Source organism: Chlorella variabilis, assembly GCF_000147415.1.
Source record: "Chlorella variabilis unplaced genomic scaffold CHLNCscaffold_27, whole genome shotgun sequence".
Taxonomy (NCBI): Eukaryota; Viridiplantae; Chlorophyta; class Trebouxiophyceae; order Chlorellales; family Chlorellaceae; genus Chlorella; species Chlorella variabilis.
The window spans coordinates 216,709-233,233 of record NW_005435061.1 but is presented as its reverse complement, the minus strand read 5'-3'; the positions used below and the strand labels follow the sequence as shown (position 1 = coordinate 233,233).

The 16,525-nt window shown below is 68.5% G+C and overlaps 6 protein-coding genes across 6 annotated transcripts in view; 3 read left to right on the top strand and 3 right to left on the bottom strand.

Annotated features, from left to right (window-relative positions):
* Window positions 1-647: 647 nt before the first annotated feature.
* Window positions 648-4,592, top strand: CHLNCDRAFT_139888 (hypothetical protein; the record flags this gene model as incomplete). Its single annotated transcript, XM_005843760.1, has 8 exons — window positions 648-746; window positions 1,035-1,196; window positions 1,361-1,761; window positions 1,934-2,319; window positions 2,502-2,683; window positions 2,865-3,085; window positions 3,260-3,884; window positions 4,062-4,592. 8 exons carry the CDS (start codon window positions 648-650, stop codon window positions 4,590-4,592), a joined length of 2,607 nt encoding a protein of 868 aa, XP_005843822.1.
* Window positions 4,593-5,255: 663 nt separating this feature from the next.
* CHLNCDRAFT_139887 (expressed protein) lies at window positions 5,256-5,877 on the bottom strand (the record flags this gene model as incomplete). Its single annotated transcript, XM_005843707.1, has 2 exons — window positions 5,256-5,463; window positions 5,597-5,877. 2 exons carry the CDS (start codon window positions 5,875-5,877, stop codon window positions 5,256-5,258), a joined length of 489 nt encoding a protein of 162 aa, XP_005843769.1.
* Window positions 5,878-6,204: 327 nt separating this feature from the next.
* On the top strand, window positions 6,205-7,289 carry CHLNCDRAFT_139886 (hypothetical protein; the record flags this gene model as incomplete). The annotated part of the gene is made up of 4 exons (XM_005843759.1): window positions 6,205-6,252; window positions 6,606-6,836; window positions 6,928-7,040; window positions 7,178-7,289. 4 exons carry the CDS (start codon window positions 6,205-6,207, stop codon window positions 7,287-7,289), a joined length of 504 nt encoding a protein of 167 aa, XP_005843821.1.
* Window positions 7,290-10,405: 3,116 nt separating this feature from the next.
* CHLNCDRAFT_139884 (hypothetical protein) lies at window positions 10,406-13,540 on the top strand (the record flags this gene model as incomplete). The annotated part of the gene is made up of 11 exons (XM_005843758.1): window positions 10,406-10,517; window positions 10,788-10,899; window positions 11,071-11,179; window positions 11,330-11,446; window positions 11,574-11,645; window positions 11,813-12,058; window positions 12,282-12,326; window positions 12,549-12,689; window positions 12,868-12,978; window positions 13,210-13,262; window positions 13,471-13,540. The coding sequence occupies 11 exons, from the start codon at window positions 10,406-10,408 to the stop codon at window positions 13,538-13,540; spliced, it is 1,188 nt and encodes a 395-aa protein (XP_005843820.1).
* A 382-nt stretch (window positions 13,541-13,922) lies between these two features.
* Window positions 13,923-14,473, bottom strand: CHLNCDRAFT_139883 (hypothetical protein; the record flags this gene model as incomplete). Its single annotated transcript, XM_005843706.1, has 2 exons — window positions 13,923-14,112; window positions 14,256-14,473. 2 exons carry the CDS (start codon window positions 14,471-14,473, stop codon window positions 13,923-13,925), a joined length of 408 nt encoding a protein of 135 aa, XP_005843768.1.
* A 1,676-nt stretch (window positions 14,474-16,149) lies between these two features.
* Window positions 16,150-16,525, bottom strand: part of CHLNCDRAFT_54929 (hypothetical protein) — a gene marked incomplete at both ends in the record, with an annotated part of 1,410 nt that continues 1,034 nt past the window's right edge. The window contains one exon of the mRNA XM_005843705.1: window positions 16,150-16,301. Coding sequence (XP_005843767.1) covers window positions 16,150-16,301 — 152 coding nt within the window. The remainder of the gene's footprint in view (window positions 16,302-16,525) is intronic.

Here is a 16,525-nt window from a genome sequence, read left to right as displayed (position 1 = left end):
GGCCCAGGCGCGCTCACTGTACGCTACTACCGCCAACCGTTTTGCCCGATTGATTCTTGCACGCGTTTTCCCCACAAGTGACGCTCAACCCTTTTCGGCGCGCCACCACCCCCGCAGCACCACCCACAACAAAATGATCCCACCGGCGGCAGCAGCGCATGATGTACGGACCCCATCTCATGCCGACCATCCTTCCTGTGATTTCTCGATTTCTACACTCCCCTCCTGCGCCGTACCGAGCCATTTGCCCGGACCGTGCCAGCGATGTAATAGCTTGTCGAACAGCTGAGTCGGGAGCCAGGAAGGAGGAGGCACCTGGCTGGCGGTGCCTGTGGCTAGGTGCCTGTGGCTAGGCGCACGTCTGGGTCGTCGCTGCGCTTGGCGGCCGTGCTGCTGGGCAGCCATGCGCCCGTCATAACGATTTTTATCATGCTCATGTTGATTTAATGGTTCATTTTGGGCACGTGAATCCTCAGCAGTGAATCCGTTGCCTGCCCCTGTGCTGGTCAACGGGCGCTTCGCCTGCCGTGCCAGCGGAGCCACTCGCGCTTTCCTCCAAAGGCTTCTTCCGCCAGGGAGCCATCCCAGATTTGCGTCTTCTACTATTTGATGTCCTTGAGGGTCAGCAGGTGCCTAGAAGGCGAAGAATGGGCAATATTGTCGGCGGTCTGGCACACCCCGCGCCCTCCCTGGTGCTGGAGGAAACGGGCCAGGTGACGGACCTGCTCCTCCACCTGAAGAGACAGGTTGGTGACAGCTCGAGTAAACCAAGGACCTGACTGCGGGCCGCGCTTGGGCCGCTGCGAGGCTCCAGAATGTGCTGGGGAAGGCTTCTGGGGATCACGGGCGCGGCTGGCAGCCCTGCGCCCTGCGGTCGGCCGACTCCTTGTGAACCGTCGCGACAGCGGCCTGGCGGCACCTGCCCGCTGCCTGCCTGGGCGCCTGGCTCTCCCCTTCCCTGCAGCTCTGCGGCAAGTCCAGCACCTGGCTGGCCCTGCTTGCAACCTGCTCTCCAGCCCCTGCCACCTCTGCAGGTCCGCGACCCCAAGCTGCGCCGAGTCGTGGACCGCAGCGGGTCGGCAGCCGAAATAGCTTCGCTGTTTACCAATGAAGACCGGAACGACATCGGCGGCTTCAAGGCCCTGCACCTCGCAGTCGCCACGGGATGGGCAGAGCTGGTGGACAAGCTGCTTGAGGTGGGTGCTGCGTCAGCCAGCCGACACACCTGCAGCTTGCTCCAATCCCCAACCCACCCGCCGCCTGACCCCCTTTGCTGTATGGGCTTGCAGTCTGGTTTCAGCAAGAACAAGCTTGCAGCACAGACTTTCAAGTACAGTATGTATCATGCCCTGCCCCGCAGTCCTCCAGCGGCGTGTACCGCGTCAATGCCGCCTCCTCCGAAGGCTACACCCCGCTGATGGTGGCCGCGCTGTGCGGCCGAACGGCGCTCGTCGACCGCCTGCTCGCCAGCGGCGCCTTGCTGCACCGCCGCAGCCGGCGCGGCGCCACCGCACTCCACTTTGCGGCGCAGGCAGCAGAGAGCCAGGGCGCGCTGCGCGCGCTGCTGGCCCACCCCTCGTGCACCCCCGCGCTGGTCAACGCGACGGGCTACCGCCAGCGCAGCGCGCTGCTGCTGGCGCTGCTGGCTCACGGCGACGCGGGCGTGGTGCGGGGCCTACTGGAGGCTGGGGCCAACCCCTTGGAGCGCACGCCCACAATGGCCAACATCTCGCTGCTGCACAGCTGCGCCCACCTGAGCAGGTGGATGCCGCCGCCGCCGCACCCTGCTCCCTCCAGCCCCCTGGCCGTGGTGCTGCGTGGCCGCCACGCCTGTGTGCACCCAGCACCTCTGGTGTACGCATCGCCCCAAAGAAGACCGTGCTGCTGCTGTGCTGTGCACTCACTCACCGCGCTGCCTTCTGTGCTGGCGCAGGGTGGAGGCCATGCGTGCGCTGATCGAGGCGGGTGCCAAGGTGGACAGCGCCGCCTCAGACGGCATCACTGTGCTGCAGGAGCTGTTTGTGCAGCCGCCCAGCCGGCAGCGCAGCGAGGCCTCCAAGCGCGCGATGTTCCGCATGCTGGCGGCGGCGGGGGCGGACCTGAACGCGGTGGTACCGCACGGCTACACGGTACTGCACTTTGTCATGTCCAGCTGCAAGGACGAGGCCACCGCCCTGCTGGTGGCCGACTCGGGCCTGGACTTGCGCATCGCCATCAACAAGCCCGTGCTGCTGGGCGACGCCGCGCTGCACAACAGCCTGCTGCACCTGGCCGCCATGCGCGGCTGGGCGCGCATGGCCGAGCGGCTGGTGGCGGCAGGTGGGCGCAGGGCCTGGGGCTGCGCTGGCGCGGCAGGCATGGGGCAGGCCGCCTGGCCTGGCTGGCTGCCTGTTGGGGAGGCTAGCCGCTGGCCTGCCAGCTCTGCAGTAGTGCCCCGCCACTTCAACCCCAGGCTGCTCACAGCGTCGTTTCTGACTCCTCTGCCGCTGCTGCCGCTGCAGGCGCCGACCTGAGCCAGCGCAACAAGGACGGCATGCAGCCGCTGCACGTGGCCATCCTCCATGCGCAGCCAGAGGCGGTGGCGGCGCTGCTGCGCCTGGGTGCCGACCCCCGGGGCGCCTGCCCCGACTGCTACCCTAGCTACGCCAGCTGGAAGCGGCAGCGGGGCGTGCAGGCCATGCAGGTGCGCCGCTGGTGGCACCACAGGCGCTTGGGAGGGAGGTGGAGGGCGGCGCTGCTTTGGAGCTGGGGCCGCCTTGCCGACGCTTGGCTGTTCCTCTCCTGCATGCTTGACCCGCCTGGCCGCCTTCCTGCCTGTTTCCATGCCTCATTCCCCTTGCCCGCCTTCCCTTCTTGCCCCACAGGCTCTGTTTGAGAACGAGGACGGCCCCGGCATGCTGCCCGCCATCATGCAGCTGTTTGGTGGCGCCGACCCGCTGGCCGAGGGCGCCCCGCGGCTGACGGCCGTGGACCTGGCCTGCTGCGTGGCGCGCCACATCCCCTGCGTGGAGGCGTTTGTGGAGGCGGGCGTGGCTCCCTCGCCCGCGGCGCTGGCGCTGGCGGAGCATGCGGTGCCGCTCATGAGGTGAGGAGCGGGGGCAGGTGCGTGGCGGCGGTGCTGGATGCATGTCTGTGCCTGCTGGTCTGTGTAGACGGCAGATGGGAGGCCGATGGGACGTGGAGGTTGGTGGAGGGATCGGGATGGTATTTGGCAAGCCACACTCATCATCCTTGGACCATTCTGCCTGCCTGGCTGCAGGGCGGTGGTGGAGCGCCCCATGTGGAGCCCCAAGCTGCACCGGCGGCTTCCGCGCCGCTTCCGCGCCGCAGCCCGCGAGCTGGTGCTGTGCCTCAGCCGCCCCACCATCACGGATGATGGTCGCTCCGTCAGCCTAACCCCTGACGAAGTGGCGGCGGTGCTGCAGAAGGCAGCCTTCCCGGTGTCCCGCTGGGCCGACCGCGCCTGGCTGGCGCAGCAGACTGTCGGGCCGCCGCGTGTACGCCCTCCACCGCCTGTGCAGCAACCGGCCGCGGCCGCTGGCGCCGGCGAAGCCGCCGGGCAGGAGCCGCAGCAGCAGGCGCAACAGCAGGCGGGCGCGGGAGCGGCGGCGGGAGCGGGAGCGGCGGGCGTGGCGCATGTGGTGGCGGCCGGGGACGAGGTGCCGCCGTTTGTGCAGGCGATGCTGGAGCAGGTGCAGCAGCAGCTGGGTATGCCGGGCGGCCAGCCCCAGTTTGTCTTCATGCACCAGCCCGGCGGCCCCCCGCAGGGCGCCGCTGCGGCGGCCGGCGCGGCGGCCGGCGCGCCCGGCGGGGTGCCTCCCTGGGTGCACATGCTGCAGCACCAGCAGGTCAACAACGGGGACCAGCAGTTCCACGTGATGCAGGTGAGGGCAGGGAGAGGAAGAGGGAGGCTGCCTTGCTGCCGGTAGCTTGGTCAGGCTGGCTGCTGCTGATGCCAGGCTGTGCGTGTCTGTACACACGCACAGGCCTCCTCGACCAGCGGCTTGGCTTGGTTGCCCTGAAGTATGGACGCTCGCCCCACCATGCCCTGCCCTCTGCAGTTCGAGATCAACCTGCCCGTTGGGATGCCCGGCATGCCCTTCCCGCCTGGGCCTGCCGGCGGCGGGGGCATGCTGCCTCCCGGCCTGGCGCCGCCGCCCGGCCCGCCGCCCCCCGAGGTCCTCAGCTTCTTTGAGCAACTGTTTGGCGGGATGGTGGGGGCGGACCCAGCCTTTATGGAAGGCTTCATGGATGGGGTGATGGAGGGGCAGGCCATGGCAAACGCAGTCCCTGGGGTAGAGGAGGATGACAGCGAGGAGGAATATGACAGCGAGGAGGAGGAGATGGAGATGGAGGAGGAGCCTCTGCCCCCGCAGCAGCCCCCGGCGGCTGCGGCAGCCGCTGCCGCTGCGTCCCCCGGCGCCCAGCACGCGGCGGGCGCCTCGGGTGGCGCGGGGCCCAGCAGGCAGCCGCCCCGCCAGGATGGCGAGCACGAGCGTGCGGTGGCGGAGCAGCGCGAGGGCAGCAAGCGCCCAGCCGACGCGCCTGGCCGCTACAGCCTGCGCAGCCAGAAGCGCCAGAAGCGGGAGTGAGCCGGCGGCACTTACTAGCCATTTCACTCCCCACTTGGCCTGCCAAATACATACAGGCCAGGCCTGCTTGTCCGCCCATCTCTTTGCAGCCATTGCTGCACTCCAAGGAACCAACCCACAGCAAAGTATACCTTGCCTCAACAGCAGCTACTCCCTTGCCCTGCCGTCGCAGCAGCGTCCGTGCCCTGCTGCAGCGGCGGCCTTCTGTTGTGTACAACCCCTTGCACTATGTACCATACCCGCCCTTCCTTGCTTTCCCCTTCTTCCTTCTTTTGCCAATGTGCTTGATCCCACTCTGACTTGCCCTGCCCTGTACCCACAACGCGCAGCCCACAACAGCTTGTTTCGCCTGGTACTGCCGTCCCGCCTTGCTTCCCTGCTTCCCACGACCGAGAGCGCCCCTGTCACAGCCTGCTCTGACCTGCTCTGTGTGCACATGGCGGCTTTAACCTAGCGAGTGAGACAACAGAGAGTTTGAGGGGGGAGTCAAGTACAAGCAGGGATGCATAAAGTGAAGAGCGCAACAGGGGTGTATGTATGCGAGCATGGGTGCCTGAGCAAGAGGGTAGGGACGTCTGGGAGGAGGGTAGGAGCACGGTAGGGGAAGAGCGAGCCCCGCTCACTTGCGGGGCAAGCTACTGGGTAACAGCGACAGGGGAACAGCTACAGGATTGGGTAGGCCATGGGCGCGCTGGGCGCGCTGGGCTGCTCGATGACCAGCACGGGCGGCAGGCGGGCGCCCGGCGAGGAGTGCGGCGTGCCGAAGCGCGAGGGCGGGGTGTGGTAGCCGCCGGCCGCATCCGCCTCGCCCGCCGGCCGCGGCGGCAGCAAGGGGTCCCTGCCCTCGTCCCCTTCCACCCAGTAGCGATCCCTGCAGCCAGCGGGGAGCGCTCGCATGGTGTGGCATCAGCGGCAGAGGCTGGAACAAGTGGCGAGGGATGAGCTTGGGCAGAGGCGCAGCCACACATGCGCATCGAAGTTGCCGGCAGTGCCGAGCAGCTCACCACGGGTGCTTGTACCGCCTGCCGCCGGGCCAGCAGCAATACACGGCTCCCAGCAGCACCGCCGCCGCCTGCAGCACCAGCCACAGGGCCGCCAGGCCGGCTGCCAGGGTGCCGTGGCCGTCGGTCCAATCCAGGATGCCACTGAGGGCATACGTCTGGTCTCGGTCAGCCAGCCAGCGCAGCTGCGAGGGGTGCGCATGTGCGGCCCACACCAGCAGCCCCTCCAGCGGCAGCAGCACCAGCGTGGCACCCGTCAACTGCAAGGGCACGGATCCGCGCATTGGTGCTGAGACGACCGGCCTACGTACGCAGGTGGGCACAGCATGTGGCGGTGGCAGCAAAAGCCCTGGCGGCGGTGGCGGCGGCGACGGCGGGCACTCACGCAGTAGATGGCTGGTGCCAGGCCCAGCGACCCCAGGCAGCCAAGCAGGCAGAGTGCGCCGCCCAGGAACGACGCCAGCAGTGCGAACCACGAGACAGCAAGGTCAGTGACGGTGGCCCAGCTCAAGGCATGGAGGCCGCATAGAAGCAGGCCCAGGGCACCGAGCGCCGTCAACAGAGCGATGCCTCGCAACGCATCCTTTACGCAGGATTGCAAGCACGAAGACATGTGGTCCGCCTGGTCCCGAGACAACACGCAACAGCGACTGGGAGAGGTGGGAAGTTGCAATTTTGCCGTGAACTTGCCGTGGCAGTTTGTTCAGCACAAAACCCTGCTTGCGTGGCCCCCGTGGCAGAAACCTCCACCATCGTTTGCGCCTGGCGCCTTGCAGCGGCTCTATCACTCCCGCCTGAGGCTATACATCGCACACAGATTGCGTGCTGCACAGCCCCACCTGCTGGTTTCAACATCATGAGCTTGCAGTGTGGCTTGCGCAGCCGGGCGGTCTATGCGCCACACGGGCTGCTGGCGGAGGGGCGTCGCACAAGGCAGCCATCTGCTGCTGCGCCGTTGCTGCACCCTCCCGCCAGGCAGTGGCGAGCGGCAGCCCGCTCGCCGCTGGTGCAGGCCTCCCTCGTGCGGCAGCTGTGCCTCACCGCAGCAGGGGCAGCTGCTATCGGCGCAACAGCCGTGGCACTGCAGCGGTTGCAGCAGCAGCAGCCTCGGCAGAGGGAGCGGGACGGTGGCGCAGCTGGCGGCGGCGCAGGCGGCGGCTCTGGCTTGCCAGCGACGCCGAGCGCAGTGCAGCCCCTCTTTGGCCTGGGCTGGCCAAACAGGGAGCAGCAGCTGCAGAAGACGGTGCGCTGCTGCCAGAAAGAGCCTGAGTGGTGTGGCGCACAGCTGTCATCACCCTGCCCCCACCATTCACCCCGCCACCCTGCCTCTGCAGCTGCATGAGATCGAGAAGCAGCAGCACAAGGAGGCGGTGAAGCAGCTGCGGCGCTGGGACGAGCGCTTCTCGCTGCGCACCAAGCCGCTGGCAGAGCTGCGGGCGCTGGCGCAGTGAGCTGGGCCGGGGGCGACGGGCCCGCATGCTGCAGCATCATGCAGCTGCGGCTGCTGCTGCTGTGCTGTCAAGGGCTGGAAACAGACATGCGTCAACTGCCGTGCCGCTGCGTGCCTGGCCGACCGATCCGCAGGAAGCACAACATCCCGGGGCGGTCCCGCATGCGCAAGCCGGAGCTGGTGGCGGCGCTGGAGGCCAAGCTCGGCTGGGTGCAGCGGCGCCAGCCTCCGCCGGCGGCGCAGTAGCGGCGCGCTCGGCCCGGAATGTGTGCTGCCCTCAGCATCAGCTGTGAACCCCTCCACCGTGGGACCTATTCTTCCCTTGCTTCGGTGATCATGGCTTTCCTGACACCTCTCTTTGAAAACTTGATCCGACCCGTCCTGCGCTGCTGATGAACTACTGCCGCCGGCGCGCCTCCCTACACCGCTTGCGTTGCTGCACTGCTTTGTACCTTAGCAATGTATTGCCATGTAAGCCTGCGTTGGCCGCCGGGCGGTTTGCGGTTACGGTGGGTCCCATGCATCTTGAGTTCCACCTTGCCAAGAGTCACATTGCATTGACATGACACTGAGTGATGTCGATTTCCGCATCCGACTCCACAGGTAGCCAGCGCAAAGGCGAAGACAGCGCGATCGCGCGCGCGAAGGAAGCCGCCACGTCAGACGGTTTGCAAACACTTGCACAATGTTGCACAATAAAGAGCACAATAAATATACGGTTATTTGATCCATGTACTCCCTCAAGACCACTTCTGCCTCTTCCTCCTCCCCTGCGCCTGAGACACCCTCACAGCATGTCCGACATTGTCAGACGGGCGGAGGCCACGGCCCGTGGCAAGCAGGACCCGCAGACCAGCGAGAAGGCGCCCCCACGGCAGAACGGCATGCCGTCCACGCCCTCCAAGGGTGAGCAGCGGCAGGGCGGAGGGCGGAAGCGGCTGCGCCCGTGGCGGCCGCCCGCTCCCTCTGAAGCTGCGCCTGCTTGTGCATCCGCTTTGGCCCCGTTAGCTCCCCATCCCGGGCGTGCGGCTCTGCACAGCCCCTGGCCCATTCTACATGCTGCCGCCACTGGCAGCATGTAGCGCCCCGGCGATGCGAACCATACGCCGCCCTCCCTGGCTTTGCGGCTGTGGATGCAGGCACGGGGCGCACCGACGTGAGCATCTGCTCAGATGCCAAGGATCGGGTGCACCTGGAGGTGGATACACCCAAGGGAAGGCGCGGCGCCGCCGCTGGCTCCGGCTCCGGCGGGTGAGCACGCGGCGGCGGGGGCTGGGCTGGGGCCGCACGTACCTGCGCCGCCCACTGGCATGGGGGCCCAGTGGTGTGCCGCTTCACTCATGCCTGCCTGGATCACTGGTTCACTTGGATGCAAACCCCTGCTCCCTCCCGCCTGCTCCTCCCGCCTGCAGCTGGCCGCGCGATGGTGAGGAGTGGAAGCGCCTGCTGTCCAAGGCGGCCCCCTGGCTGGCCGCCGCCGCCGCCGTCGTGGCGGTTGCCGCCATCGGCCAGAGCCAGCGCGAGGTGGGAGGCTGAGCTCCTCCCGCTGCTCCGGAGCCAGCCCTTGCAGCTGCCGGTTGCCTGGAGCCAGCGCTCTGTGCAGGCTGGTGCCCGTCTGTTCTCAGCTTCCTGCCTCACCTCGCTCTCGCCATGCCATGACCCTGCCCAGTGCAGAACGGGGAGACCGTGGGCGACAAGGCACGCCGCGGCCGCGACCGCGCCGCTGCCGCTGCCGAGGAGGGGGCTGAGGGTGCCAAGCGCGGCTGGTTTGGCTTCAAGGCAAGCCCGGGGGTTAGGGCACTTTGCTGGTCTCCAGGGGGCAACCTGCTGGCCAGGGCAGGCAGTGCATTGCTAAAATTCGCCATTCGTCCTTCCTCCTACCGGCGCCTCTGCCTCTCCTGCTTGCGCCGTGCAGCGCCGCACCGAGGGCGCCGCCGAGAGCGCCGGCGACAAGGCGTGGGAGGCCAAGCACGCCACCAGCAGGAAGGTGGGTCCTCTGCAGTGCATCTCCTCCCTCGACTGCTGTGGGCCCCGCCTGTGCTGCGGTGCCGCTACCGGAGCTCCTTCACTGCCTGCCGAAGTGGATCCCATCCCTTGCCTGCCCGGCCCCACACGCCCTGCTCGCCCTCCTGGCCTGCCCCTCCGTCAGGCGGACGAGGCCAAGGGCGCCGTCAGCCGCGCGGCTGAGGCCGCCGCCGACACCGCCCGCGGCGCCGCTGACGCAGCCCGCGGCGCGGCGGGGCGCGCCGCCGAGCGCACCGTCGAGGCCGCCGAGGGCGCCAAGGCGGCCGTGCGGGACAGCGCCGAGGGCGCCAAGCGGGGGGCTGCCGACCTGGCGGCCAGCGTGAAGGAAGGCGCAGAGGGCGCCGCCGGCAAGGCTGCTAAAAAGGGGGATACCGGTTTCTTCGGTTGGAAGGTGAGAGGAGGCACGCGGGCTGGGAGGGAGGTGGGTTGGAGGGCGGCGAGCAGGGCTTGGCTGGGCCTGCCTTGGAACGCGACAGGCAGGCAGGCAGGGCAGGTGGATTGGCGGGTGGCTGTTGCAGCAGCATGCAAGCCTGCGCTGCGTGCTCTGCTTCAGCTGCCGAGCCGTCCACCAGCCCTGCACTAAAGCCTGGCCTGGCTCCCTGCTCCGCAGGAGGCCACCAAGGGTGTGAAGGAGCAGTACCGCCACGAGAAGGAGGTGGGAAGCTGGCAGCGAAGCAGCAGGCTGGCTGATCTGTGCCAGCTGCTGCAGGCTGGTGCACACCACAGCGCCACCGCACAGCCTTGGTGTGGCTGCAGAGCAGCGGCGCCGTCCACAAAGGGACCTCTCTCCCTGCGCTGCCCTCGCAGCGCCGCCAGCTGTGGCCCATCACTGCCCCTCACTCCCTGCCCCACTGCGCTGCCCGCAGGAGGCGGCCCGGCTGAGCGGCCGAGGCCGCTGACGCAGCCAAGCCCGCTGCGCACGCCATGGCCAAGGATTCCAAGGTGTCACACCCTCTTTCAAATTTATCCGACCCGTCCTGCGCTCCTGATGAACTGCTGCCGCCGGCGCGCCTCCATGCACTGCTGTTTGTTGCCACACTGTGTTGTACAATGTCTATGTAAGCCTGCGTTGACTGTAGGGCGGTTTGGCCCGCCAGTGTGGGGCCCCATGTGGCATACATCTCGAGTTGCAATGCGACTCTGCCCCTGGATCTGGCGTGCCAGCCCTGCTGCATGCATCAGGCGCTCCCGGGAGCCAGCGCGAAGCCGCCACGTCAGACCGCCAACTCCTCCAGGGCCGCCCTCTCCCCCCGCGCCCCATCTTTGCTCTCTGTATTTCATCGCTGCTCTCCCCCCGCTTCTGCCTCTTTCCTCCTCGCCTCAGACACCTTCGCAGCATGGCCGACATTGTCAGCCGGGCCGAGGCCACGGCCCGTGGCAAGCAGGACCCGCAGCCCAGCGAGAAGGCTCCCCCACGGCCAAGCGACATGCCGTCCACGCCCTCCAAGGGTGAGCAGCAGCAGGGCTGGGGGTAGAGGCCGCTGCGCCCGGGGCGGCCGCCGGCTCCCTCTCAAGCCGCGCCTACTTGTGTCAGCTTCTGCCCCGTCAGACTCCCCAGCCCAGCACGCGGCTCTGCACAGCCCCTGACTTTCCAGTCTTCGCTCCACCGGTGCTGGCAACCCACCGCCGCAGCCGCCTTGCATTCTGGCGGCGACAGCGCCCCGCCGCGCGGCCCTCCCCGGGCTCCCCGCCAACGCCCTTGCGCGGCTGTGGGTGCAGGCACGGGGCGCACCGACGTGAGCATCCGCTCAGATGCCAAGGATCGGGTGCACCTGGAGGTGGATACACCCAAGGGAAGGCGCGGCGCCGCCGCTGGCTCCGGCTCCGGCGGGTGAGCACGTGGCGGCGGGGCTGGGCTGCCAGCCCAGTGGGGGCCGTGCGTGCCAGCGCCGCGCCGTGGCACAGAGGCCCCGGTGGTGTGCCGCGTCACTCGTGCCTGGCTGGCTGGCTGGCTGGGGCTGGCTCACTTGGTTGCAACCCCCTGTTTCCCTCCCGCCTGAAGCTGGCCGCGCGATGCTGAGGAGTGGAAGCGCCTGCTGTCCAAGGCGGCCCCCTGGCTGGCCGCCGCCGCCATCGTGGCCGCCGCCGCCATCGGCCAGAGCCAGCGCGAGGTGGGAGGCTGAGCTCCTCCCGCTGCTCCGGAGCCAGCCCTTGCAGCTGCCCGTTGCCTGGAGCCAGCGCTCTGTGCAGGCTGGTGACTGCCCGTTGTCAGCTGCCTGCCTCGCCTTGCTCCCACCATGCCATGACCCTGCCCAGTGCAGAACGGGGAGACCGTGGGCGACAAGGCACGCCGCGGCCGCGACCGCGCCGCTGCCGCCGCCGAGGAGGGGGCTGAGGGTGCCAAGCGCGGCTGGTTTGGCTTCAAGGCAAGCCCGGGGGTTAAAAGGCACTTTGCTGGTCTCCAGGGGGCAACCTGCTGGCCAGGGCAGGCAGTGCACTGCTAAAATTGCTCCATCCGTCCTGCCTCTTTAAGTGCCGCCTCTGCCTCCCGCCTGCGCCGTGCAGCGCCGCACCGAGGGCGCCGCCGAGAGCGCCGGCGACAAGGCGCGGGAGGCCAAGCGTGCCGCCAGCAGGAAGGTGGGTCCTCTGCAGTGCATCTTGACACCCTCGGCTGCTGTGGGCTCCGCCTGTGCTGCCGTGCCGCTACCGGAGCTTCTCCACTGCCTGCCGAAATGAAAACCAATCCCTTGCATGTCGTGCCTGACTCTGTCCTGCGCGCCCCTCTGCCGTGCTCCTCCCTTCAGGCTGATGAGGCCAAGGGCGCCGCCAGCCGCGCGGCGGAGGCCGCCGCCGACACCGCCCGCGGCGCGGCGGGGCGCGCCGCCGGGCGCACCGTCGAGGCCGCCGAGGGCGCCAAGGCGGCCGTGCGGGACAGCGCCGAGGGGGCCAGGCGGGGCGCCGCTGACGTGGCCGCCAGCGTGAAGGAAGGCGCAGAGGGCGCCGCCGACAAGGCCGCTCAGAAGGCGGAGACTGGCTTCTTCATGTGGAAGGTGAGAGGAGGCACGCGGGCTGGGAGGAGGTGGGTTGGAGGGTGGCGAGCAGGGCTTGGCTGGGCCTGCCTTCAAAGCCGCAGGCAGGTAGGCAGGCAGGGCAGGCTGGCTGGCGGGTGGCTGCAGCAGCTGCACGCAAGCCTGCGCTGCGTGCATCCGCCTCAGCTGCCGAGGCGGTACCCTCAAGCCACACCAGCACCTGGCCTGGCTCCCTGCTCCGCAGGAGGCCACCAAGGATGTGAAGGAGCAGTACCACCGCAAGAAGGAGGTGGGAAGCTGGCAGCCAAGCAGCGGGCTGGCCGAGCCGTGCCGGCTGCTGCAGGCTGGTGCACACCACAGCGCCACCGCACAGCATTGAGCCTGGCTGCAGGGCAGCGCCGCCATGCACGCAGGGACCTCTCGTCCAGCCTGCCCTTGCAGCGCCGCCTGTTGAGGCCCAACCCTGCCCCTTGACTCCCTTCCTCGCCCCGCCCCGCCGCGGTGCCCACAGGAGGCAGCCCGCCTGGCGGCCGAGGCCGCCGAGGGCGTCAAGCACACCGCACACGACGTGGCCGAGGGCGCCAAGCACGGCGCACAGGCGGCGGGCCAGGCGGCTCACGAGGCCAAGGATTGGACCAAGGCCAAGGCGGGGGTGAGCGGGCGTTGCGCTTGGGTTGGGGTGGTGGCGGTGGCAGTTGCTCGGCGGGATCGCTGCCCTGGCTGTTCTGCAGCTGTTGAAAGTTTGGTCGAGAAACACTTGGCTGAGCACAGCGCCGTCTGCCTCTCGCCCCACCTCTCACCCCACCTCCCCGCCGGGCGCTCTCCCGCAGGACGCCGCTGACGTGGCGCGCCGCGCCGAGCACGCCGCCGAGGATGCCGCCTACAAGGGCGTGAGCAAGGGCGTGGCCGAGGCGGGCTCCGCGGAGGAGAAGACTGGCAAGGTGTGGGGGGGGGCGGCTGCTGGGCTAGTCGGGCAGCACTCAGGCAGGGCAGCACCATCCTGCAGGACTCGAGGAGCTCCTGGGAGGAGGGCTGGGAGAGTTAAGACCGCAGGACGCTGCCACTGGCTGTTGCTGCTGCCAAAGCAGCGCCACAGATGGGGCCCCATCTGCTGCATCCACACGCAGCGCTGACGCAGTGCTGCCTGCGCGCCGTGCTGCCTGCTCGTGCAGGCCATGAAGGAGGCCGGCAAGCGCATCGAGAAGCAGGGGCGCGAGACCAAGCAGTGAGCTGCCGCCGCCGCCGCCGTCGTTTCGATATCGTGGCCTGATGCCCAGCCTGCCAGCTCGGCGGAGGGCGCTGCCTGTTATGGCAGCCGGCCGGGCAGCCTGGCAGGAGTTGAGTCGAGAGTCTCCAGCCTGCTGCGGCCCGGCCACACATTTACGGTGCCTCCCTGTTGTGCTGAGCTGGACTGTACCGCCATGGTACTGCAGGTACTACCGTGGCGAGTCGGTGGACCCCGAGGCCTCCCCCAAGAAGAAGCGCTGGCTGTGGTTCTGGTGAAGGGACTGCGTTGCTGCTGGCAACAGCCGAGGGAGGAGGAGGCTGCTGCTCTGCTGGTCTGTGAGGCCTGTCAATTTGAGGCAGTGAAGGATGGGCACAGTTCCGTGCGAGAGCCCGAGATAGTAGCACCTGAGACTGTTTGATTGCAATGCAATGCACGCTTGCTTGAATGCGCCGTGTCGACATGTTGTTCTGCCTGCGCCCATCTCTGAGGGCCCCCTGCCTTGCTGCTGTGTGAATTAAATGACTCAGTTCCAGCATAGAGAGGCACAGGAAGCGCAGTACATTAACGGTTGGAAGAAACTGCACAGCTTAATAGTTGCTCTCCTTGCCCTGGTGTCGTCCCCTGCCAGCCCTCAGGTTGAGTGGCTGATCGAGGTGGTCAGCCCCGGGTGTGCTTGTAGCCCGGGGTGCGGCGCGGCTGGGGCGGCAGGCCCAGCGCCGCGGCGCGCGCCTGCCGTGCCTCGCGCAGCACGCAGGCGCGGAAGGTGGCGCCACGCTCGCCCTCCTCCTCCCCCTCCTCCAGCGCGTCCCGCTCGTACAGCCCGCCGTAGCAGGCAGGGGACATGCACCTGCGGGAGCGGACGGGAAGAAGGCGGGGGCCGGTGCTGGCAGTCCACCCAGGGCAGCCCTGGGTTAGGCGCAGCTCAGCCAGCCTCCCCCAGCTCTGCGCCCAGCCACCCGGCGCGGGCAGAGCCCTCACGCCGCCACTCACCGCCGGACGCAGTTCTCCCAGGCCGCCACGCCGCCGTCCACGCTCCCATCGTCCACGCTGACGCAGCCGCCTCCCAGCCCCTCGCACCGCCTGCGCAGCTGCTCCCAGTCCTGCTGCGGGTGGGGGTAGGCGTGGGGGCGGCGGGCCGCGGCGCCGCCAACCGCCACAGCAATGGCCAACACGCAAAGGAGGGCCCGCAGCTCCGGCTGCCCGCCCATTGCGTTCCCCTGCTATCAGCGTGCCAGAGTCAGCCCCCAGGGACCGGAGTCGCGGACCGGAGAGGCGACGTCGACCACAGCAGGCTCCGCGTGCTCCGCTGGCAACGCGGCGCGGATTGGCCTCAAAGCCCGGCCCCTGGAGCTTGCAGCCTCATTCTATCCATTTCAAACAGTTTGCGGTCCCCCGCAACGCCTCCCCCTCCACCCACCCACAGCCATCTCTGCCCCGCCCACCGGCCGGCCTCCGCCCACCAGCAGCCATGCCCATCTCCGTTATCCCCACCTGCGACGCCGCCTCACGTGCAGACACCGGTGAGTGGTGCATGGGGAGTGTGGGGTGGCTGAGCCTACCAAAAGTGTCAGGGATCTGGTTGCCGCGTCCACAGATGACATGCATGCCCACCGTGCCCCTCACCTCTCTTCCCCCTGCTTGCCCTCCTCCCCACCCCGGCCCTGCAGTTGCAAAGCGCCGCCAGACCATGGCAGGCTATGGCCCCCGCCGCGGCGCCGCCGCCGCCGCCGCCACCTCCCCTCGCAAGCACGCCGCCAGCCGGCTGGGTCGCGCCAAGTCTGCCGAGCGGGAGGCGAGCTTCGCCGCCGCCACCTATGGCCACGCCACCAGCACCTGGACCATCCCCTCCCGCCCCATCCCTTCCGCCGCCGCTCCCGCTGCTAGCAGCCTAGCTGCTGCTGCCCAGGAGCAACAGGAGTGCGCTGTGCACATCCTGTGCCTGCCCCACGGCGCCATCCAGCTGCTGCTCTTCGCCTCCCAGCAGCCTACATCCGCCGCCGACCAGACCGCCCCCGCCACACCCGCCCCAGCACCGGCCCAGCCCTGCACCGCCATCATCCTCTACCCGCCACGCGGCGCCCTGCGCCTGCCCTGCGCCACGCCCGCTGCGGCTGCCGCGCCACAGCACAGCGCCTGCCAGGCCACCGCCTCTGCCCCCGTCTCTGCCGCCGCCACCCTCGACCTGGAGCTGTCACCCGAGGAGGTGGGTGCCTGGCTGGCTGCCTTGCAGCAAGGAAGGGCCGCCTGAGGTGGTGCTCGCATCTACCAACCTGCATCTTTCACCTCCCAGCACTCACTCAAGCCTCTCACACCCGTGCCCGCCCTCCTCTGCAGGCTCAGTGGCTGGTGCAGCCCCCTGCCCTGCTGGACGCCACCACCACCATCTCCCCGCCACCCGCCAAGACCGCCACCCGTGCTGCGGCGGCTGTGAGCAAGGCGTTTAGCCACACCGCCGCCACCGCCCGCCGCCTGTGCAGCAGGGCGACGGCATCGGCTGGCGCGGGCGTGCGCCGCCTGTGCACCAGGCTCGCCACGGCCTCCTGCCTCGCCAGGCCCGCTGTGGCTGAGTAGCAGCGCCGGCTGCTCTGTCGATAGTGTGTTTGTCCCTGAACCAAGGGGCACTTGCCTTTGTTGTGTTTGCTTGCTGCTTTTTGACACATCGTGTCCACCCAAGCTTGACAGAGCTGTTTGTTTCTGCCTGACTGAGTTTCATTGAGACAAGGCATTGCAATTAAAGTTAGTGGTGTAAACTTTCGCGCGTTCACACAAGCTCAAGGCAGGGAAGAGCAGTGCAGCGCAGGGTGCGGGATATTCGTTCATACAGACAGCCGGCGTGCCGGGCAGGCAGCAGGGCCAGTCAATCGTACATCTTTCTTAGCTGATCTCAGTCGAAGTCGGAATCCTCGTCGCTTTCTGACCGCCGCACGCCGCCCTGCCGCAACGTTCGCTGCTGCACCTCTGCCGCCGCCTGCTGCGGCGCCGGGAGCGCGTCTTCAAAAATCGCGCCTGCCGCCGCCAGCCGCGCCGCCAGCACCTCTGCACGCAGCAGCACCGGCATGGGCCGTCAGCAGCAGAAAAACGCAATGAAATGCGTCCGCCAGACCCTCTGCTCCACTGCCCTGTCCCAAGGTAAACACTGGGCTGCCCTGCTTGGCCTTCCTGCCGCTTCAGGGCAGCCGGCCAGCACAGCCGCACTGTCTGCAGCCTCCAGCCCGCCCTCACAGCCTCCCGTCCACCCCACAGAGCCCCCCCCCCCCCCC